General features: G+C 38.6%; 1 protein-coding gene and 1 long non-coding RNA gene across 5 annotated transcripts in view; one reads left to right on the forward strand and one right to left on the reverse strand.

Moving 5' to 3' along the window:
- Nucleotides 1-44: 44 nt before the first annotated feature.
- On the forward strand, nt 45-4,450 carry LOC125386320. The gene is made up of 2 exons (XR_007226353.1): nt 45-501; nt 4,407-4,450. It is a non-coding gene; the product is annotated as an uncharacterized LOC125386320 (long non-coding RNA).
- The window catches only part of LOC100649746 (mucin-19), a 46,494-nt gene continuing 25,269 nt past the window's right edge, over nt 3,130-24,354 (reverse strand). Inside the window, exons 1-15 of one of the 4 annotated variants that reach the window (XM_048412056.1) lie at nt 24,061-24,138; nt 21,242-21,615; nt 18,309-18,452; nt 13,697-13,842; nt 13,444-13,616; nt 11,653-11,923; nt 11,418-11,540; nt 11,158-11,328; nt 10,662-10,822; nt 10,321-10,574; nt 8,770-10,248; nt 7,912-8,442; nt 6,072-7,828; nt 5,876-5,986; nt 3,130-5,797 (exon numbers count right to left, since the gene is read on the reverse strand). In XM_048412056.1, coding sequence (XP_048268013.1) covers nt 4,523-5,797; nt 5,876-5,986; nt 6,072-7,828; nt 7,912-8,442; nt 8,770-10,248; nt 10,321-10,574; nt 10,662-10,822; nt 11,158-11,328; nt 11,418-11,540; nt 11,653-11,923; nt 13,444-13,616; nt 13,697-13,842; nt 18,309-18,452; nt 21,242-21,302 — 6,657 coding nt within the window. In that variant the 5' untranslated portion in view covers nt 21,303-21,615; nt 24,061-24,138 and the 3' untranslated portion in view covers nt 3,130-4,522. Of the gene's footprint in view, nt 5,798-5,875; nt 5,987-6,071; nt 7,829-7,911; nt 8,443-8,496; nt 10,249-10,320; nt 10,575-10,661; nt 10,823-11,157; nt 11,329-11,417; nt 11,541-11,652; nt 11,924-13,443; nt 13,617-13,696; nt 13,843-18,308; nt 18,453-21,241; nt 21,616-24,060; nt 24,139-24,354 lie in introns of those variants that run through there. The other 3 variants (XM_048412055.1, XM_048412053.1, XM_048412054.1) reach the window with 3 other exon arrangements.

Raw genomic sequence — 24,354 nt, forward strand, 5'->3', positions numbered from 1 at the left:
CTTCGATCTTAAGTCCCCACCTCTCTCTTTCTCACTCTCTGCTAACTTCAGTTAGGGACAACCGAGCGTAGATAGTGACAATCGGATTACTGGAAGGCCGGTTTGGCAAGCTTTCCGATACGAAGTTATATAGACCTGGAGATGGAAATCTGGCGTTTATTACTATGGTGTTAGCCTTAATTTAAAAAAAATATTAAATAATACAAAGAGAGAAATATTAGAAAATTAGAAATGCTTTTAGTTCGTTTGAATTTCCAAGCTTTTTTTTTAAATCAAGTGTAATGTCAATATTTTTTAATATTTACATACGCCTGTTATCACAGTAATTATATTATTATAAAAATTATTGGACTGCAATATACAATGGATGACATTTGATACAAAAAAAGTGCATAGTTATTCGACTAGTCTTGGTTTCAAACTGGTGTACATAATCAATAAGTAAATTTCTTCTTCGGTTGACCATGTTCCTGGGCTTGCAAGCGACATTTCAATTTAGAGGTAACGTTTGTTTAGTATGCATTATCTCAATTATGCACAAGATTCGTTGCTCATTCTTAATTGCTTAGAAAATTCTATAGGCAAACTGAACGCGAATAGAAATGAATTTTCTCTTCTGACATACAGTAACGTCGTTTGAATTCTAGCAATTCGGTCACTTCCTCGACGCCACTGTAAATCGGTGCTTCAATTCCGCGAACATCGGTTATTCAATCCCATTTTTGTATATACGCCTATACAATTAGCGAATAATTTATTCCATGCCACTGGGCAACCAGTCTTGAAACATTTTCCTATTTAAAATTGTATGGAAATTTATGCAAAAATTGGCGTGGCTAGTCTTCCATCAGAATAAAATTCCAGCGCCTACGATATATCGATTTCTATGTGTCATTAAAAATAACTTTCACTTTAGCTTTCGGTTCGCGTTATTTGATTTATAAGTTATGTATTCCTTTCAAACTATGTATTCCTCGGTTCCACGTTGCGTACACTGGTTCTACATGTTTCTGAAAGTACTCCCGATACTTAAAAACAACCTGGTCGCGATCATTAACGCTTTCAAACATACGTATAATCTTACTACATTCTATGACAGAAATTAATAAATTCCTCAATTCTCGAAGTCTTAACACATGTAGAATATAACGTGGAATATAGAAATACAGGAATTTATAACCACGTTACTTATAACCACATAACGTTCCTTTTTTTTTTTTTTTTTTTTTAATAAATTGTTTTAGTTTTAACAAATATTACCAAAGAACTGCAGTTATATTGTTAAAGTTTTACAGAAATAAGAATAAAATTATAAATTCTCGACATCGTGAAGTAATCAAGCATTGGTCATGCTAATTCATTAGTATTACGTGGTTGACAAATATGTCGAAAGAATATTATACTTCGCCATATCTCGTCAAACAACTGCTCTTTCTCTGAGAGAATGTGCAAGTTTTGCGCAATCCATGAATTACATAGAAAGGACCCGAAAGCATGAAGTTATGATTATGGTGATCACGTAGCTAGTAGCTCATATGGTAGATCGTTGTTAAAGGAAATTCTACAAATTACAAGCATTTCGTGCTCTCCTTCTTCCTTTCCAAAAACATTCTTTCTTTTGTTCTCCATAACGACACTTTTGTTATATAACAAACGCGCTATCTGACACCTACTAATTACTATTATTACGTAAATGTAATTTACTAAGAATCTAAATTCGACGAAATAGAAGAAATTAATAAACGAAAAAATTCTCTGTGGAGAAAGGCGAATATTTTTTGCATTTCTTAAAGAATTGTATCACAAAGAAGGAATAAAATGAAATTAATGTGTTTGTATGCCGCGTTACCCACTTATGAAGCCAATGGAAATGTATCAGTGGGTCACTGGAGACAGAGTTTACTTCCACTGACCTCCATTTTCATTCCTCCTCCTCCACGAACTCTCCATTTCTTTTTATGGGAAATGGGACATCTTTAAAGCTACAAAGATCGACTCGAATATCAATCTCTGAAGAGAACAATATTACATTCGTATAATTCCGAAGAATTGACACGATAACTATTTAACTACTTACAAATATGTATAATTGCCTTAAAATTATAATTCATTTATTTTATACTTTCAATTTCTCAACCGCACAATAAATGGTAGAATTTTATACATCAGAATCATCGCACAATTCACGCTATTCTCTCTGATTAATTGTGGAGAAAAATAGATATCGTTCGTGTATATCACAAGATATTTCCATCGTGGTTGATTTCTCTCATAAACTGAAAATTTGATGTTGATCTGGCCATTAAACACTGAAAAAGCGAATCGGTATAAGTAGTGAAAATCATGCAACCAGGTGTGATCGTAGTTCATCATCGCGTCAATTGCGGTTAACGCAGAGAAACTGGATTTTATAGCCACATTCTTTTTTCATTTAGCAAACTGCTTTCTATGCTAACGAGTCATCTATTGAAACTATCAATTAGAGTCACATGTTGAACTTTGTGAACGAATTAAGCCACTTCTGCCATGACTACTGCCCTCCCACGTTCCTTAAAAGACTTTCTTAATTTAATCAAAGAGAAAGAGAAAGGATAATCCGGCACAGAATTCATTATTATCTATCTACTCAATGCCCTTCGTCGAGTATGAATTATGGCTGTCTGGTTGACACAATTTTCCATCTACCTAGGTTATAGGATACAGCGTTGCTGCGCTTAATTATTGCAAATGTTTCATCATCAAGGATTATCACGTTTAATTTTTTACACGTGTGTAATAAGATCATGGCGAGACTGTCAATTGCAAAAGTAATTAGCCATGAAGAATGTAAATAATATGATAATTCAATTCATTTAAAAGTTGTCATATAACTAATTTTTATGGAAAATTTCATTCGAAAGGTCACTATGAATGTTTTCATTTTTAAGTGGAAGGTGACCACACCTCTCGTATATAAAACAAACGAAAGTTTAGCCTCAGGCCGTATCAACAAATGACAAACGCGTTCTTTTTCTTATTCAATAACGTAATGAATTAGAATATAGGTGCAACGATAGTTAAAAGATGAAAGTAGATCCGGAAAATGGTTGGATCCAGGAAAAATTTAGTTTGAAATTATTTCTTATCATATTTTGTACAATTATCATATTTATTCTAAGTTCGTAATATTACATTAGACAACCACGATAAAATGGCACGATTATCGAAGCTCCGATCTAAGTGTGCAAGACAGATAATAAAAAGAAATTCCTATCGACGCAGAGAAACGATCGTTGATCCCTCAAGGATTTTTGTCGTAATATACCCTTATCTTCTAGTACAATAGTAACAAGCGGCAAATAAATAATAATTGCATCGGGAAGAAGCGGAAAAATAGTAAATAGAGATAGGAACGAGATGAACACAGAATCAAGGGAAGCTTAAGCAGTGCGCAGAGAATATTCAAAATTAACTTCCCTGTATTAAACAGGAAGCACGAAAAATCCAGAAAAGAAAGTGAACGAATTCAAGGGATACGTCAATTATGCAAATCGCGTTATCGATATCAAAAATATATATATATACAAATATAAATCGTCAATGACACAATTATAAAAAAAGAAAAAAAATTCGATCAAAGCAACAGATCAACGACGATCAACAGAAACGATAATATCAATTGATTGCAAATATCTCTTCATCATTTTTTTGGAACCAATTTCTTGCTTCGTTAGTTTGATTTTCACATTTTTCTTTCGTCTTATTTAAACAAAATTTCTTTTCTGTAACTTTTTAAACTTTTTCCATATCTTCTTCTTTTTAAAGGTAATTCGTCGTTATTTACAAATTTGGAAGAGTAAGGCACGTTATATACAATAATTCGTCTCGGAATCGCACACACTATCGACTTCTTTCGGGCGATTCGAATCGGCGAGTGCAGCTTGACTTTCACTCTGGACAGTGTGCTTTCGCATCGCGGTACCTCGATCGCCTTGGATCTTTCTTCCTCCTTGTCTCCATTCTCGTTACCTCGGAAAAAGCATTCTCTTATACTCGTTTCACGTCTTTCAGTTTAAAAAGAAACTGAGCGTATACCGTTACTACGTTATAATTAAATGTTACCTCACATGCTCTGTATGCTTTGCCACATAACTTGAACGTTCAACCATTAACAAAATATTTTTAAACTTCATGTTATTACTTTAGTGTGATTAATATTCTACAAATAACGCTGAAAGTGTGTACACTGATAATTGCAATCTACGTTGCTCTATAAAATAATTGTTGCTGTATAAAACGTAATAGAAACCTAGAATTACATCAGAAGACTAATAAATATATAAAGATTGTATAAAATTCAAACATAGCAAATTAATTTAAGATTATATAAAAAATTTTACAAAATTCATGGAATTATCTTCTTTCAGAAACTTAAGAACTCTCTGCGTTCAAATTTCCATCTCCAGTTTTTCAAAAATGAAGGTGTCACGAGAAGACCGCGGTATGCGAGATCCATAAGACCTCTCCATCAACAGTGAACCATCTAAACTAACAAGTTATTGTCTTGACAAGCGGGGCCCATGCTAGGCCAGTTGCAAGCACCCGCGCCATTGTCAAAGGTTAAATGCACGGGGCAGTTGAACGTGTGAAGCGTGAACTTCTTCTTCCACTCGTCCCAATGGCAGGCATAGAACTTGTTGCAGAAGTTAGGGTGCCTGAACAGACCTGGTCTGGCGCAATTGGTAGCTCCATCGATGATCTCTTCCGATACACTATCCTCATACTCTCCAGAACGATCGATTGGACCATCGACAGAATCGTCAGTAGTACTATTCACAGAACCATCGATAGGACCAATGACAGAATGATCCACAGTGGAAGCTAAACCTTTACCACCTCCAATAGAGTTGATAGGAGATCCAGCGTTGCTCAGACTCTTTCCAGATCTGAAATTGGCAGTTAATCCATGACCTGAAAGGCCCGAAGTGCGACTTCCTACTCCCACGGAAGGAGTAACGCTTGGTAAGTACGTGGATGATGGTTTTTCTTGAACTTGAATGCTCGTAGCTCCTAGAGCTTTCGAAAGTTCATTATAGATCTTAACTGGTTGTTTCGAAGACAATTCGTAGTTAGTCACTTGGTAATCTTGATCTTCGTAAGATCCTTCCTTCTCAAGATCTACATAAATCTCCGACTCGTCGTAATTAGACAAATCCACTTTGCCCTTTGACGAGTTGATCAACTTGGAGCCAGGGCCCCTGAGATTAGCGAAAGGATCTCCTCTGCAGGTACACTCTGCTCCTAATTTTCCAAGGAGAAGGGGGTGCAGATCGCTCCACTTCACAATCACTTTGGGTTTACCTACGGCTGTAGACTTGGCGGTGGTCTGATACGTGATACCTGGAGATGGTTTCGAGTATCCTCCGGAGTAAGTCGTCACTGTGAGAGGAGACTGTGTTCTAGGAACCGAGGATGGTGTCGATGAATCGTAACCCTGTTTGAATTTTGACTGGGACTGGTAGTAATCGACTCCTGCTGCGGATCCTGTTGTGTAAACGTCGTATTGGTTTGGAACATATTTCGTGGTGCCTCTGTTGTAATTGGTAACGAGCTTTCCGACTTCATCTCTGGGAATTGCTATGTTCGTAGGCGATCCTTTGTAGCCGGGACCTGATCCTATGCCCGATGGAGCAGTGGTGTACGATTTCATAGAGGCTGGTGTGAATTCTTGTTGATAGGTGACGCCAGGTAATGGGAATGGTTTTCTGTAAGTTACTCCAATAGCTGGCGAAATAGAGTCGCCAGGTATATACTGAGTCTGAAATGGAAATATGTTTTTAGTAAATATTGATAATTAATAATAAGTGATTTAGTATAATTATTCTTAAAATCTCACCTGTGGTTTAGCTGACTCTGAGATTCCAGACGGTGTCACATGTTCAAATACGCTCTTCGAAGTTGTGAAGTATCCAGAACCAGATGATGGAGTGGTAGGTCCATAATCATACTAAAAAATTCCATCCGTAAAATTACAATAAATCATATAACAAGAGAATTACATTTTTATGTACGATAATTGTAAAGAATCATACCTGTGGTTCTCCAGAAGGATACTTCGATGATATTTTAAATACAGTCGTTGGTGTCGTGCTAGAAACGTAACCTCGATCTCCGAATATACCAGGTTGAGAAGTCTTTGTTCCAAAACCAAACTGAGGTTTTGTCTGAATGCTAAATTTATCTTGACTTATAGTTACAGGCAATGGCGTCGACGATATGACTGTCTGGTATCCAGTATCGATTACTGGGTGAATAGTAGAGATGGTAACTGGGACTTTAGCCGCTTCAAAGACAGTCGTTTTGTAATTTTCCAATGGACCAGTGGTATAAAGCACAGGTGTTCCAGTTGGAGATGGTGCACGTGTAAAGCCACTTGGTTTCTGATACGTATTCACAACTGCAGGTGAACTGGTGAATCTGGCCTCACCGAATTTTGGTGTATTATACATTTCAACCTTCAAGAACGGCGTTGGAGTAGTTCCACTAAAGATGCCACTCTCTGTCGAAGAAATAGGCAAATTCTTCGTCACTCCTGTATCAAATGGAATGCTAGGCGTGGGATAGGAATATCCAGTGCCCTTCGAAGGTCCCTGACTGAAGCCTGGACCATAAGTTGAGAATGTTCCTGAATAAGTCTTGGCACTGCTCTCGGTAGATGATTTCGGGTATCCTGCCACGTTGCCTTCGAAAGCTTTGGCGCCAATATGGTCAGGATTGGGTGGAGGGCTAGTTTTTCCAGTGCTAATTACGTAACTACCACCAGCACCTAAAGTAGCAGTGGTAAAGCCTGTCTTGGTAGGTCCAGTCTTAGTGAAGCCACTAGTTATCGATACACCAGGAATACCTTTGCTTCCTGGAATGAGAGTATCTGGCAAAATATTGCCGCCAGTTGGTCTATAATCTGGAATATCATTTTCTGTGTATTTGGTGGTCACATCACCATTGTTAAATCTAATGGTGCCACGTCCTCCGTTGTCATGGTATTCGTTAGTTTTATAGCCGGTGACATAAGTCGATGGTGTGGTTCCAATCTTAGTTCCAAATGGAGATCCTGGAGTAACAGTCCCTGGGTGCGTTGGAAAACCTGAACCAATGACTGTTCCTGGCACAATAGATCCCCCAATAGACACTCCAGGAGCTTTTTGTCCTGTAAGAATTATTCCAGGACTCGATTGACCTTTTATAATAGTTCCAGGTGAAGGTGCTCCAGTTACTACGACGCCAGGTGAAGGTGTTCCAGTTACTATGACACCAGGTGAAGGTGTTCCGAAAACTGTCGTTCCAGAACTGACTGAACCAGGGAATACGGTCTTGACTCCGCCACTAATTACATAGCCAGGTGAACTTAGACCAGTCTTTGTATATCCTGGATGGCTCCCTCCACTTATTATGGTGCCTTGGTCAGAAGAACCTGTGAAGATTGCGCCAGGGGTGGCTCCATGGGTAATGACCGTCCCTGGAGTGGAATCTCCAGTGATGATCGATCCTTGAATACCGTGTCCTGTCACGATAGCACCTGCACCTGTTGTCACTGTATAGCCACCAGCGGATGTGACGCCTCCATGATACGTAACGCCTCCAATGGAAGGTACGTGGCTTCCAAAAGTAATATTCAAGCTTCCAGGGAATCCAGTCGTACCTTGGTAAACATTTTTTCCAGAAATATCTCCGTGGCTTGAAACATAGTCGTCTGTTGCGAGGGTCTGACCACCTGATGGTTGAGAAGACCCATAACACAGGTTCGTGAGACAGGTCGGTTTCTCAGGCTTCTCCACGATAATAGGCCCAGCTATAAGTTAAATGAAAATAAATTATATACATATTTTAATTTCGTCCGAGTAAAGATAAAATGGTTTTGTAGAATAAACTTACGAGTCTGTGAATATATACTGGTTACACCATGGTCTAATCCAGCTCCAGTTGTGCCAGAAGAAACATAAATTGGTGTTTGTGACTGTCCAGTACCAAATGTAATGGTTTGACCAGGTATTGAAGTTCCACTAAAACCTCCCGAGGTTCCTGTATATCCCCCAGTAGATCCCGGATGAGCACCAGTCGTTCCTGCTCCTGTATATCCGCCAGCAGTAGATCCTGCGAATCCTCCGCCAGTAGATCCGCCATGAATACCACCTGGTCTTGCATAAATTCCAGTAGATCCCGCGTGAGCACCAGTTGTTCCTGCTCCTGTATATCCGCCAGCAGTAGATCCCGCGAATCCTCCGCCAGTAGATCCGCCATGAATACCACCTGGCCCTGCATAACCTCCAGTAGATCCCGCGTGAGCACCAGTTGTTCCTGCTCCTGTATATCCGCCAGCAGTAGATCCCGCGAATCCTCCGCCAGTAGATCCGCCATGAATACCACCTGGCCCTGCATAACCTCCAGTAGATCCCGCGTGAGCACCAGTTGTTCCTGCTCCTGTATATCCGCCAGCAGTAGATCCGCCGTGAATACCACCTGGCCCTGCATAACCTCCAGTAGATCCCGCGTGAGCACCAGTTGTTCCTGCTCCTGTATATCCGCCAGCAGTAGATCCCGCGAATCCTCCGCCAGTAGATCCGCCGTGAATACCACCTGGCCCTGCATAACCTCCAGTAGATCCCGCGTGAGCACCAGTTGTTCCTGCTCCTGTATATCCGCCAGCAGTAGATCCCGCGAATCCTCCGCCAGTAGATCCGCCATGAATACCACCTGGCCCTGCATAACCTCCAGTAGATCCCGCGTGAGCACCAGTTGTTCCTGCTCCTGTATATCCGCCAGCAGTAGATCCCGCGAATCCTCCGCTACTAGATCCACCATGAATACCACCTGGTCCTGCATAACCTCTAACAGTTCCCCCAGTTGCGCCTGAATATCCCCCAACACTAGACCCACTCTTTGTTCCTGGATGCCCTCCACTAATAGATCCTCCCTTTGTTCCTGAATATCCTCCATCAGCAGATTCAGCAGCAGAATACGTGGATCCAGTATAGCCGGCACCAGTCGTTGCACTTTTCTCTGCTTGCTCAATGATTCCTGAACCAGTAAATCCAGTGCCAGTAGATACTTGACCCGTACCAGTTCCTCCTGAATATCCTGTGCCAGTTGATCCTCCATAACCTGCTTTACCAGTCGATCCAGTATAGCTCGTGCCAGTTCCTGAATATCCATGACCAGATGTTATAGTTGCTCCTGCGCCGGAGTACCCACTTCCAGTTGTTCCCGTAAATCCTTGTCCAGTATATGAAGTTCCATGGTCAGCTCCTGTTGCTCCAGCGTACTCACCTCCAGTTGTTCCAGAATGTCTACCAGACCCTTGACCGCTATATGTAGACCCATGACCAACTCCTGCAGTTCCAGAATATCCGCTTACAGTTGTTCCAGAATGTCCACCAAATCCTTGGCCAGTATATTTAGTGCCATAATCAGCACCTCCTGTTTTAGAGTATCCACTTCCAGTTGTTCCAGAGTAACCACCAGAACCCTGACCAATATATGTGGTTCTATGACCAGCTCCTGCTGCTCCGGAATATCCACTTCCAGTTGTTCCAGAGTAACCACCAGAACCCTGACCAATATATGTTGTTCCATGACCAGCTCCTGCTGCTCCGGAATATCCACTTCCAGTTGTTCCAGAGTAACCACCAGAACCCTGACCAATATATGTTGTTCCATGACCAGCTCCTGCTGCTCCGGAATATCCACTTCCAGTTGTTCCAGAGTAACCACCAGAACCCTGACCAATATATGTGGTTCCATGACCAGCTCCTGCTGCTCCGGAATATCCACTTCCAGTTGTTCCAGAGTAACCACCAGCTCCTTGACCATCATATGAAGTTCCATGACCAGCTATACCTGATCCAGTGTATCCTGCTCCTTGTCCACTTCCACTGTATCCTTTTCCTTTCCCACTTCCAGTATATTCTGTTCCTTGTCCAAAGGGCGATCCATGGCCAATTCCAGCTGCTCCAGAAAATCCTGATCCAGTAGGAACAGTATACCCTCCTCCTCCTGATGTTCCCGTGTAACCATGAGGTAATGCTCCTGTATAGTATCCACCAGTACCTGCAGTAGTTCCAGTGCCATAATACCCTCCGTCATATTCTGATCTTGTATAACCAGTACCAGAGTAGCCTGCTACCAACCAAGGCCACTCGCAAATTAATTTTTGCTCGTCGAAGATCAGACCGAACGGACAACGAAATTCATAAGCCATTATTTCAGGGCCTCCTGTCATCAGAATTTTTAATTAATGAAATGTTTCGAGCAGAATTGAAAAATTATTCAACGCAAGATATAAACCTAGGTCGATGCAGGCGAAGAACCAACGGGGATTTTGGGGATCCGCATAGTAGCCAGATTTGGAAGGACACTCGAACCTTATTCGAGTTACTGGTGCAATTTCGCTACTTCCAGGACATGGCGATCCCTCAGGCATGGAGCCTGGCCAAACACAAACTTCTGTACGCTCGTCGAATGATAAACCTGCTGGACAGTCGAACTCGAATACGGAGTAATCTTCCACTTCCTGGTTGAATTTAACACATCGATAGAATCTATAGGAGCAAGTAAGACATTTCCATTATAGCAAGAGGCGAAACAATATTCGAGCAATGATCAATTCGCTGCGGAGAGTGATGTACCTGTTACAACTTTTAGGATGGACAAAGTATCCTTGTCTAGAACAAGTAAATTCGGTTTGCGTGTTTTCTCGAACAACTCTGATGTGCCCTTCAGTATCTACTACGCGAACAACTCGAAAATCGGATGACTTGACTTTAGTCGAGTACTCGAGCTCTTTTTGCTGAAATTAAAAATCATTGAACAATTAATCGAACACTTTATAACATTTGTACTAATAAAGAAACGAAGTATTGATACTTAATTGTGTACTATTAATAAAGCATGCAGAAATAACAATTTACTTCTATTAATTTTTAAACTTGATCTAAACTGAAATTAATTTAAACAACGTTGCCATCTAATGGTACATATCAGTACAGATCAGTCTGTGATCTGAGCTTTCACCAAAAGATGGCGTACTGATGAACATTCTGATTCTTCAACCGATAAGCATTAACTAACATCATAAAATATAATATAATATATAGTATAATTATTATAAATATATTTATTTACGTGTAGGTCATCTTCCAAAGCGTTCAAAACAGCGGCTCTCGACTTCCTCTTGAAATTCGAGAACGATCGATGAACCTCGTGTGTAAGAGGCATCCCACAATTAGTTTTAAAGTCATTCTCTACGTCATGCACAGCCAATCCAGGAAGATCTCGAAGCAGTACATACTTTCCCTTAAAAAAGAAACAGAACAATTCGTCACAAAACTATCTATCAAAATGCTCAAAACCAAAACTCAATAATAAAAGTGAAAAGCCCCTACTTTTATAGATAGAGATATTCTATCTTCGAAAGCAATCCACATTTTATCTTTGAAAGCATAAGGAGCAGTAAGATCTTCGTCCCTTTCCACTGTCCATTCACCGTTGTTCATCAAATCGCACAACTGAAAAAATAGCCGATAAGTTTAATCGTACGCAATGATTATAATCTCCATACGTTCTATTTATCAGTCGAGTGTTAGTAAAATTCGTTCGCAACAATCATTGATGTCATACTTGTTTCTGATCAATGGTAACCGGTTGCATCTCCTCGGTTGGCGCCCTTGGGGCATTATCGTCCTGATCCTTTAGCATAAACTTGTACGCAGTGGCTGGTACTGATACCAGAATTTTTCTCTTAGGCGCGCCCAAACCGCTGATTAAGTCGATCAAACTGTCGGCGTTAAACATGTCGAAGAGACCCATCAATCTTGACGGATGAAAAGTGTGATTGGCCTCGTCATCTTCGACCAAGTAGTGCGTCGGGACCGTAAACAGATCCACGTACCTGTCAACGAAAAATACGGAACTCTTATCGTCATTTGCATCAATATGTTTACGGATGTAAAAGAAAAAAAGTAAGAAGGAAAAATTAGATAAATAATCGCCACTCGATTTATTAAATTCTATGAATCATATTCGTGTTTCGAAACAACGTAATTATCCCATAGAACGTGCTGTTTGTCTCATAAGCTGATTACAATTACCCCAAAGTGTCGGCTGGAGAATACATTGAGAGCGATCTCATTTATATTTCAAGAACCGCTTCGAATACTCTCAAGTCATCCATATTCAATGAAACATCCTGTGTATTATATGCGAACTATGGGCATGGTTTATCTAACATTTATGTACTCGCTTACTTATTTAGGTTTGTAATTTGAATATTTTGTCATAGGTCTATGAACAAATCGGTCGGTTCTTTTTCTTTTTGCACTTTTCTAAGGAATATTGTTTCAAATACAGATACGTGTGCGAAGCTCTACCTTTAAACTCTCAAAGTTCCATTATTACTTCGCGAGAGATACGAGAAGAAATTATACGAGTTAAAGATTATAAAGAAATGATTACCATAGAGTCTATAAAAAATCAGAGAAGGCATTTGCTTGATACTTTTCGAAACAGAAAAGACTTTTCGTCTCAGAATCTAGTTAGCAATAAAACGCGTACAAAAGAGCGGATCATTTCGCGCATTGACGTTCCCACTGTGTCACGATCTTTTCAACGCGGATGACTTTCGTCGTCGTTTCGATCTCATTCGCATTCACGGTCGTCTCTTTCCTTGCACCTGATCCCTTATCCATATTCAATGAAAAAATACCGAACAGTACGACGACTGTCTGACGGCCATTCCGTTAATTGCAAGGCGCGTGAAAATCCGCGGACAATCGTACGATCAAGTGGTGCATCGACTCGTCGCTGCATTCCTAACAACCTATCCAGCCGGCAACTGGCACAAGGTTAGATAGATACACCGAACATGGATGAGTAGTTTTTACTAAATCCGTTTTCACTTAACTTGTCGGTCAATAATTCATGAACTTAAATGTACCCGGTACATTATTCGTAGAATGTGTCTAGCTCAGGTCTGGCCTAGACGTGTACAAAGATTTTGTAACGCGTTTTGACGCACAAAAGGTAATGATTGTGACAGAAGATCAGAAGGTATGGAAAGTCGAAGAGTGTCGTAGTATTTAATTATAGAAAAGTAGCAAATAACGATTACATCTTTAAGTATATTTATTGCCGTAATGAAATTTTTTTCTGATGGATGATCGCTATAACGTTTTATGAAACATTTTATGCACACAGGTAATATGTTGATTATTTATATACGAATTTACTTGTGTAAAAGAAAGAGTATCGAAATTATTAAAATTCGTGAAAGAGAAACTAATCTTGAAAAAGATCGATTCTTGTTTGGTTCTAGCAAACCATAATTTAATGCAAAATATTAAGTACCTGCTACTCTTAGAAATATTTGTTAATGTTAGATAAATTGATTAAACGAAATAGAAAAGTTCTCACTTGGTCAGTTCTTTCAGATCGAATTGTTTAGCCAGTTCCTCTGATTTTGTGGGTAGAACCAGGAATATTCTCTTATCGTATGATTTCCTCACCAATTCGTCTTTCAAACCCTTTACAAAGTGAACCAAACGTTCCTTTGATCCTGCAGTCATATTTAACTCGACTCCATCAACCTGTGGAAATCGATCAAAATTCTTTAGAGAGGAACTGCAGAATATCGTTAAACTGACGGATAGTATGAATAAATAATTGCCTCTTTCAAAACTCCGATCAAACGAGCGGTGATCTCTTGACGAACTGTACCGGAAGTGCTTAGTGTTTTTCCAGGGTCGTCCACGGAAACCACGAACTGAAGTGTTGGAATAATCTTCTTCAATGACTTCTGAAAGTCTTCGAATCCTGAAAAATACGTAAAATGTATAGATGGTTGCAAAGAAGAAAAATAGAGAAAAGAATAAAAGGTATGACGACCAATTTTTAACGTAACAAGTTAACAAATAACAAATTATTTTCGCAACTTTTCTTTACATTTCTATCGATTTTTGTTTCTTTACAATTCCACTACCATGTCGTCTTCTTATGTTCCTTGAATTTCACAGTTCACATTTCCTAAGGTATACTCTCACAAAACTGGCTTGGTTGTGAGGCAGATTTTGCGATAGTAACGCTTACAAATAAAAAGAACTGTCCGCAAGAAGTTCCGCCTTCCTTTCCACGTGATTGTCGATTTCGTCGCACAATCTGCACGACACGATGCTGTTAGGTGAAACGAAATCTCTGTCTCCATAATATAGTTAATCACGAACTTTCACGTATTTTTGTAATTGGCCATGACAGTAAAAATTACTTCCTATTACCAGTTCCCTTGTAAAAGTATAGCATCCTTATAGTTAAAATTTTCTATCACTCTTCGATATGTCTCGTTTATCAATACTTCGTGTATATAATATCTTCAAACATTACGTACAGTAAATATTTAAAAAACGAATTACATTCAGGAATGATGTTAATAAAATGACCAAAGTACGTCGCGTAAGAGTTTGGCGACATAGAATTTCAATTAACTTTTTTTTTTTAAATTACGTATAAAAAGGAGGACATGGAAACTGGTTTAATCGAAATTTGGTAATACGTAAGCAGATCAATTACAAGTTCGATGATGGATTCCTTTTAGTAATTTTTACAACATGTAATTATACTCGCATAACAGGTTACGTCGTATGAAACACGATAATTGTATCGATACACGTGCATTGTATCATAATTATGTTATTCATTCTTACAAACGAGTGAAAGCGTTGAATTAAAAAAAGATCCACAAATATCCTATTATTCTTTGGAATAGTTATCAGACAAGAAAGAGACTAGATGTTAAAGAAACAAGAATGGACGCTGACACACAAAATAAGATTCAGCAGCGCGCGAGGGAAAGTGATATTTGTTACATCTGGATCATCTATAAGAACCACTTTCAACGCCACTGTCCTCGCGTTTCATTAGCCACACCCATGCACGAATTTGGTATGGACATGCGACGTTTTTCGAAACTTATCCAAACACATATAGCAGGAACAGTCTTTTCTTTTTTGCATGGCGACACGAATCTATATTCATAGTCAGTGAAAGCAATTCAATCTTTCTACGAACGTACAATGTTAAGAAAAAAACAAAACAGTCTTCAAACATTGACCTTACGTTCTAAAATCTGTTAATTCTTGTAAATTAAGCACTATGCTCCTCTCGTTGTACCCTTGAAATTCTTGATCCTTATTTTTGAACACCCTGTATCGACAAAAAGTCAATCCTTCGGTGTCTAAAAATATTGTCACGAAACACGCAATCGTACCAATTAGCACACTGGCCGAAGACAAAACGAAGAAACGAAGTTTCGCATCGAACCCGTTCCAATTCGTTGCTACCATTCGAGTTTAATTGAAACTGGCTCCGTCGTTATCAAAAAGATATTTTTTTCCACGAAACGAGGCGGGTCGGCCGCAACCATTCATGGCAAGGGTACACCAACCAAAGAAAAAGGAGGATCAGCACGCAGCTCGTTTTCGCGTGATTATGTCACAAACGTGAGATTCGTGTAGACACTTCTGTCCTCGTCTCTCTTTCTCACGTCTCGAACTTTTCGTTCCTTTTTGCGTTTCTTTCAGTTTTCCCCCTCTTTTCTCCCCTTTTTTCGTTTTATTTTTCTTTTTTTCTCCTTTTACACATCTCGTTCTCGATATCGTGATCCGCGGTCTGCACGACGAATATCGAATTTCACGCGTGACATACCGTCGTCAGCCGACCACCGCTCTGTTATGCATAACAAATTGATTTTGGTGAAATTTCGAAACCAGCCTCTTTCCTTTTTTCTTCTTCATCTTCTTTCACCGGGGCGTTTTTCGTGTTGCGCAACAGATGGTGCTTTAACGGTGCTTCGCACGCCGTCCGATTTTTGCGGGTTTAACGGTTGCAAAAAGTTGGCGAGATTTATGGGGACAAACAACGCTGTTGCAATCACTTAATAACAATGGCATTGACTTCATTACGCGTGCCAGTCGAAAAGTCGAACTGAATATGGATAAATATCCGAAAGAAAAAAGAAAATTCATGCCGATGTATTTCTTCTTGGTATAACATACTATGTCGTTAAATGAAATGTTAAATATAGCCACGTGACGTGTTTGCTGATAAAATTCCAGAGTTAATAGGGAAATTAATTGGAAAAAAATATAAATTATTCGACGATGATCGAGGGGTATGAAAATACAAGATATATCCCTGTTAAAAAGTATTACGGTGTAATTGCTGAACTGTAATAAATATTACTAATTTTACATATTTCATTCGTATTACTTCAGAGGAAATATGTGATAAATAATCTAATAAATATTTTACCTTCCATATGAAATAAAAATTATACTGGATAATTGCACTGAACATTTTAAGTATCCTCATGCTTTTGAACGCAGGTGTGCGTAAAAGTGAAAATACTTTTACAAGAACTCGAGAGATTTAATTGAAAGCCTCGAGCGTCGTTAATTATATGATTGATAAGCAATCGATTAAACGTTGCAACTATTTCGACACCTTTGTTAAGTAAGTAAATGTCCCTGGAAAACAGTAGAAGATCGAAGTGACAAGCTTGTTGAGATTATGTAATGTAATGGTTCCGTTGCGATTCTGTTGATCCAAAGATGCGAATTAATTGGCATATTAGAACCTTCGAGACTTAACTTTTGACACGAATAAAAGGGTGTAAAATGTGTGGTACTCGTCGAGGATTAACATCGTTTATTCACGCTTGAATATTCATCGAGCATTGTCTCGTATGAATATTTTAGCGATGCGATGTCCCGTGTCAAACACGTTTCTGTTTCGATTTTATACATTCTGGACGCACTTTCGACACAATGCAGATTTTCCCTTCTAGATTCTTTTGTCCATGCGGTTCAAGGGAAGTCTTTGACTTTGTTTCCTTTGCGATTAGAATTTCCTTTCGATTTTAACGCGTCTATCTTTGACATTAATTTATTAAATCTTGAGTACATAAATTTAGCATATCAATTCCTGATTTTTTTTTTAACTATGACAAGTCTTAATTAAAATACGTTCATTTTCATAATTCATATTCGATATCATAAATATTACGAACATTGTTTCTAAATATTCAGCGATCCCTATAGCTATCGATGAAATTTTTGATAGCCGACTGCGAAGAGCCAACGAACTCGTATTAAATCATTTATTAAAACGATGACAAGCGATCGTTAATCGTGATAATAAAGATGGCAAGATCCACCAAAAATAGCCGACGCGAGCATGTGTAATCATGCAACTATTCTCTTTTAGCATCTCAAATAACAGGAAACGATGTGATGACCGTCAATTATACAACAATGTAAATCATTCTTATTGCTTATCGTCGAATAATCAAGCTAATATACGTTAATTGGTCATCCTGATTGAAAAATGAGAAATTTCATATTGAAACGAGTAAGATTCATAGAAGGATCATTATTATAAATTACGCATCTACACAAGTTTTGATGACGGAAGCCGAGAGTTGATTTCTTAACGCTGACGATATCACTAGACGTAAAAATATACCTCCCCTTGTGGTTGGATTTCGATATCCTGTTGCAAGTGCAAAGATACAGATATATTTATATGGATGGTATGCATTTACGCAATCGCAGAACGTATAATCATTTGAATTATGCACCGTTAAACGCTTGGTACGCGTATTTATCGATAAATATTTAATCTGAAAAATACGTTAAAAAATTATTACTCACTGTTTCGACATGACATTAAGGGGAATCTTATTTCCATTCACGTCACTTTTGTTAAGACTACCTCGTTTTCCTTTCTAGAAAGTTTTTCCTACTTTCGACAGAATCTTCCAAGTTAAATCGATTGTAATTAACGATTGTAATCGCCTTCGACATTGCGGTCTTTCCATATGATCGGAATAAATGTTTAAAATAACACGTACTCTTTAATTAGTAAATTTCTAATTCATCGTATGCACATTCTATCGTTACATTTATTGATTTGCGTTATTGATTTACGATTAAAACTAATCGATTTGAAAAATCTTAATCGTTTGAAATTTTTAAAACATCCATTTCCAAGAATGTTCCTTTCCGGATATAGTACGTTACTACGATGACTTCTGCACGTTTTGTTTTGTTCATATCGACAAAGGAATCGTCTGACATAATCGTCTAGCTTCGATCGTCGCGATTATCGCGAATCAAGGGACATGTTTTTCAAACGGCCGTGATTTTACGTTAAAATTAACGCATTAGTTTGAAATTGCATACGATTATCGACGATCATATCGCTAATGAAATATGTCTGGGACTTACCGGAAACCGAGAGATTTCGCACGTCGTAGCCTTGTTGTACCAAAGAGGTGCATTTGCACACAGCCTCTGTTAGCTGATCGACGTCGGAAACGAAAGTGTAGCATACTACTTCTCTGCCTGGTGATAGCTTTTGTTTCGGGCATTCTGAAATTGATTAAAAAATTGATTAAGCATCTATTCTAACAATTATTCAATCACACAAAAGATTATTCATGCGCAATGATATTTAAATAAAAAATTAATATAGCTCTGTTTTACATAAGAAATAAATAGTGCAATAAGAAAAATAAGTGAAGAGACTATGTTCTTTTCTAATTTATGTAAATTATTTTGAAGCACTAAATTATTTTGAACTACTAAATTTAGTTAATAAATCCAGTGTCAGAAATATAATAGTTTGATCATTTATATTATTATAATAATGCTAATATATAATAAACCTATATCATTAATGGTATAAATTATACGTGTTGGATCATTATGAGATAAACCATAAAATTATACTAATGAAGTACCAACGAGCTTAACTCTTAATATCATGTTTGCAATTCCATTAACGAACGTGCTCGAGGTGACTTACATTGTAAAGAAGACGAACTAGAATTAACGGGATCGAGCCGTAATTTTCCGTGACCCTGCATAGAGAAATATAAACAAGCCAAAAATTAGTAGCTTCGAGAGATGCCTTTGTTATGTACATTGATTGAACGTTACCGTTGACATCATCCTTCGCGTACACTATGCAACCATTGCTATAATAGTCGTTTACATAGCCACGCAGCCTTGCGACTCGTCGACGAGAAAAAGAAGAATCATGCAAAGGATGCTCCGCACGAGAAAACAACTTGCGGATTAGCTAGCGACATTTACTATTAATAAATTTTGCAGTTAATGTCGGGTTTGTTATAGCGACTACGAGGAAAGCATTCGCACGATGAAGAAGGATAGAAAAGTGTCGATCACCTAAACTTGGTACACACTTCTTAAATCTCTTTAGGTTTTATAAATGGAGAATACAAACGGTGGCAAATATTTATTTTACGGATTATTTCACGATACGAAATGTTATAAATTTTTATTGCGTGATTCCACGGATTGGAAATCTTTATTTTGCGGTATTAAGCGTTGCAAATTTTTATTTCATACGAAGCTTTAGGAATGCTGCAAAAAATTTTTGTCTCACGATATATATATAGAAACAAAATAAAAGTTTGCAATCCTTGGAATCGTGAGACAAAAATTTTTTATCAAACAAAATATATATATGATATCTATAATATTCATAATATAACTATTTCTAATCTATTATATTATCGCACGAAACAAAGATCTAACCGATCGATGACAGTGAAAGGTCAGAGATTATATTAGACTGTCTAGCAAAATTCGCCAATTCAATAGAATAGTGATCGGACGGAGAAAGTACGGTGGATCGGACAGTGGATCGTTTTTATTTTCTCAAATCGCGTGATCGTCGACTACGTTCGAAAACGAAAGTATGTTTACCGATTGTCTGAAAGATAGGGTAACGTATGCACCGCCCATCAGAGGAATCTGCTCCTCGGAGTTTCTTGCACGTGCTACGAGTGAAGATCGACCGGATTTAACAGCGTAAATGGTGTACCGTCCTTGTACGGATCGTTGCTCCAGTTGTGAATGGCGCAATCTAACCTTAGAGGACAACGCGTTCCCGATATATCAAACGATCGCGAAATCGTGTGAAATGAGAAGAAGATCAGGGAGCGACGATAGACGTCGCACAATCATTGTAGGTACTTACATGGCGCTCGGTTTAATTAACGAGAGAATTAATGGTAACTCGCCGTTCTGCAGGTGTTAGGGACGAAGAAATGCCCTGAACATAATCGTTCGATATAACCTTGGTGTCTTAATACGATTCTTTTGATTACTTTAAATATTCGTAATTAAGTGATGCTGTTGGTGTTTTGGTAATGTGTACTTGGAATTTATGAATTTATTGGAAAACAAAAAAAGAAAAAAGAAAGAATAGGAATGAGAATTAGATGAGAATAGGTTGAAATGTAAAGACACGGGAAACGAATCTTGTCGTGGAATATCGGGACTACGGAAATGCATTTGTAATGTGCAGAGCAATTAATTTTGTGAGCAGACAATTTCTAAGTAATCGCTGCAAATTTTAATGAATAGCGTGAATAACACGAAATATGTGTTATCTACGTAGAGCAGAGTACACTTCAGTTACACTTCATTATGTGCTCTCCACTAATCGCTCTCATTCATAATCACGGATAACGGTAACTGCGTCTTGAAAGAAGCACATCAGACACATACTTCTTTCTTTAAACTGAATTAACTAGTATAAGATGAACGATGAATTTAGTAAGAAATTAATGAAAGATTAATCTATGTTGTGATATATTTCATTCATTAATTTTAAGTTGAAGTACAGCTATACTCATTAAAGTATAATTGCTCGTAGATTTTTCAATATTATCTGTTCTTGTAGCATTTAAACAAGTTACGATCCATACATTAGTAATAAATTAATATAGGACTGCTGAAAATAACGATTCCTTTATTTGGCCCACTAATCAAATAGAAGAATGCTTTTTTACTTATGTTTCCACAATCATCGAACATTTTTGTACGAAAGAAATAACATGCTACAAAGAAATTGCAAATTTTTAAATCAATAAGCCAACCAGTGTCTGCTCTACAAATTTCTAAAAACACCCTTCGAATTTACATGTATGAGCCACAGAAAAATCAAAGTAATCAACTACATGGATATTAAGCTCTTTATTGCTAAAGAACTAAACACGAATTACATATCCTGCTACTAAAACTAAGAAACTTAGAAAAAGGAAGATCGGTTTGATTTCTAAGTGCCTCGCGTATATCCAGCAACCCCTGTGAATTCCCCAAAAAACGTAACATGAAATCGAACTTACGCAAGCCACAAGCAAGACCCAGCAGCCCAATGAGGACTGCCAAGCACGTCCTGTTGATCATCCTGTTGACTTTCCAGTCCTCTGTTGCGTTCAGTGTCGTCCGAGATCCGTTAGATCCGGTCCGCGACTGTAATCCAAACGATCGACGCTCGAGCCCCAAGATCGTCGCTCATCGAGGGGAAGGAGCCGATGAAGATGTTTCCCGCGTTAGAGTCAGCAGCAGCGACGACAAAACAGCGTCTACGAGGTGTTGCGTTGTTCGTAGCCAAGGAAAGCCTCTCTCTTTCCGTCTTTCGTCTGGTTGACGTCCGAGGTGGGGGATCAAAGGAAGCTCGAAGGATCCTTCGAGTTCGAGAGCGCGTTTCGCACTGAACCTTCGGAGGATTCGTGCTCTCTTAGTAAACCCTACCGATCGGATAGAAGCGCGGCCGAGGAACAAATACCGAGGGAGATGGAGCCGCAGGGATATAGTGATCGAGGGGGAGACGAGAGATCGGTTAACACCGAACCGCCGGATTACCGGATGCCGGGTGGGGTGACGCGGACTGGCCCAGATCGGAACACTTTCCGTGTTACACGTACACTACTGCCCAACGGTTTGAATTTCACTACCTTTTCGTGTCCTATATATACATGTCAAAAATGAGGAACTTGCAAGTCAAACTGATCAACTTTAGGTTTTGTTCGCTTCTTAATTTCACTACAGTGCCAAATTATGAAAAAGAGATAGTAATTTGTGTGTATTTAAAGAGCTAATACGAGTCACAAATTTATCAGGAAAAAATAAGAAACTATGTGGAAATTTACGAAAATTATTTACTAAACGCATAACGCTGGTAAAACGAATAGACAGTAGGGAACAATTATTTTTCTTATTTTCCTTTCTCAAATCCTGAAATCTCCCTTTGACGGTTTTATCCTTCTAATATATAATTCGAAATAATCGAATTCCGACATTTTTGAAATACATGTGCGTATTGTAAAAACCGCAGAAGTTGTGGAGATTTAATGGCAAAAGTCAGTAGAATACAATACTCTGGCAATAATAATTTACTGCCTTTAGGCATGATATGGTAAGTGTAATAGGATACGAAAGTTTATGTCGACGTGTCACAAACTGATCGTTAAATTAGTTAAATAGAATATTGTACAACTATGAGAAAAAGATTTGGGATTGCTTAATCATCTTATTTGAATCTAAAGACTAGGAGTTAATAATTGTTAATAATGTAAGGCCTAAAGAGCATGGATATATGCATATGTAATTTGCAAGTTTTCAAATGGCACCACAGAGGGTTCAAGAAAAAAGTTAACTTAGCTCTTTCGTTATTACTGACATATACGTCGCTCAGTGTCAATTGTCTTGATGCAATCCAGTAAATAACTAATGCTTTCATGCCTTCACGCTTAAAAGGAGAATATTATACTATGATGATAGCTACTGGATGTTATTACTTCTTCGTTTATGGTATTTAGTTACTCTAAATAATAGCTGATAGCAAAGCTAGGTCACGTATTTCTCTCATGAAAAATGTATTATTTCGTAAGAGAGAAAATCAGATTTTAATTTCAAGCGTAAAAATAGGTACGCTGAGCATCGTAATGACGAATCACTGTCAAAGATGAACGACTTCTGATCTTTCGATCGATCCTTCTCTCTATTTGATCGTAAATCGACACACATACAACCTATTCCGTGTCAGCGGATCAAGGTGAATGCATAGCAAGCTTCGAATGATTTTCGATAGACGAACTTCAAGACTTCGTCTGGAGAATTTTTCGCGGATACACTGAGTTTGTTGACAATAGTGATTGGAGCACTTAGAGAGGATACGATGGGTTTTTCGATTACTTCGTAAGGTGTTATTTTTAGCAATGCTTCTTGCTTGCGTGGGCGAATCAAAGCAACGTGATTGCGTAAGATATACACGAAAAGATGCACTATAAGCGTCCATAAATGTATATGATAGGAAATCTCGTTGAATATATGAAGATGGGACCTGTTCTTTGATCTAACAAACCGGTGGGTGACTAAATTTCGGGACTTCGGCGAGTTTTAAATAACAAAGGAAAGATTCAACGATTTTTATGCAAATTTTGACGTTACTGCGTTGGCCTTGGTTGAATATTACAATGGGCTACCGCCATGTGAAACCTGAATGTACAAACGTATCAGATTTCGACTAGCCCTTTCCAAGGCAACTTTTTTGTCCCAAAAATACCATTTTATATCAAGCACACACGATTCGATCTTGCCTTTGCGCCCAAACAAAATTGCTTTGTCTGAAAAACTTGTTAAACTTAATAGAAAAATTACATATATGTGTTAGTGCCTTTCAAAGATAAGAAATTGCATCACTTTTCACGGTGACTACAGATCGAATCAATTTTTCTCCAGTAATAATTTTACTATTGTTAACGATTTACACCATGCTGCGTAAGATTAGTATCTTATTAAACGACCGACTTAGGATAAGCAGAATTCCGCTTCTGCAATCGAACTGCCAAGCGCTTTTAACACTTTCGTCGACACGCTGTTTACACTGTCATTCGTTAGGCTGTCATCTCAGGGATGATCCTCCTGCTGTAATCTGGGACAGCCTGAGCATCCTTACAGAATCTTTTTTGACCTTTCGAAAGATAGTTGCAACGAGTACGATGCTGCCGTACGATGAAACATCGTATTTCTTTCGCGAGATGACGAGAAAGGGACGAGGAAACGCGTTCTTGTGACGGTGAGTCAACGCGCCGCCTGCAAAGTTTTATTTCACGCTTCGCGATCTGGATTATTTTAAGAGGAAAAAACATGTCCTTTGTACCTGATTCACAGCTGACCAGAAGCACGCTTCACGACAGCTTCGCTCCAACTGTACTTGGAGCATTTCGAATCATCCTTCTCATAATGCTGCACGTGTTAACCGGTCTATCCGGTATCCAGCATCCACGACAAACTCAGTTGCCCGGTGGATTAATCAGCGACATATGCTAATCGACAATGATCACCGTTGCACGTACCTATGTTACGTCATCGAAAGTTTCGCGTATTACTTCGCGTTGAAAGGTATTACGAATTAACGCGCGTCACATACATCGCGCCTTCTCCAGCTCATGAT

Source organism: Bombus terrestris, chromosome 14 (genome assembly GCF_910591885.1).
Source record: "Bombus terrestris chromosome 14, iyBomTerr1.2, whole genome shotgun sequence".
NCBI classification, from domain to species: domain Eukaryota; kingdom Metazoa; phylum Arthropoda; class Insecta; order Hymenoptera; family Apidae; genus Bombus; species Bombus terrestris.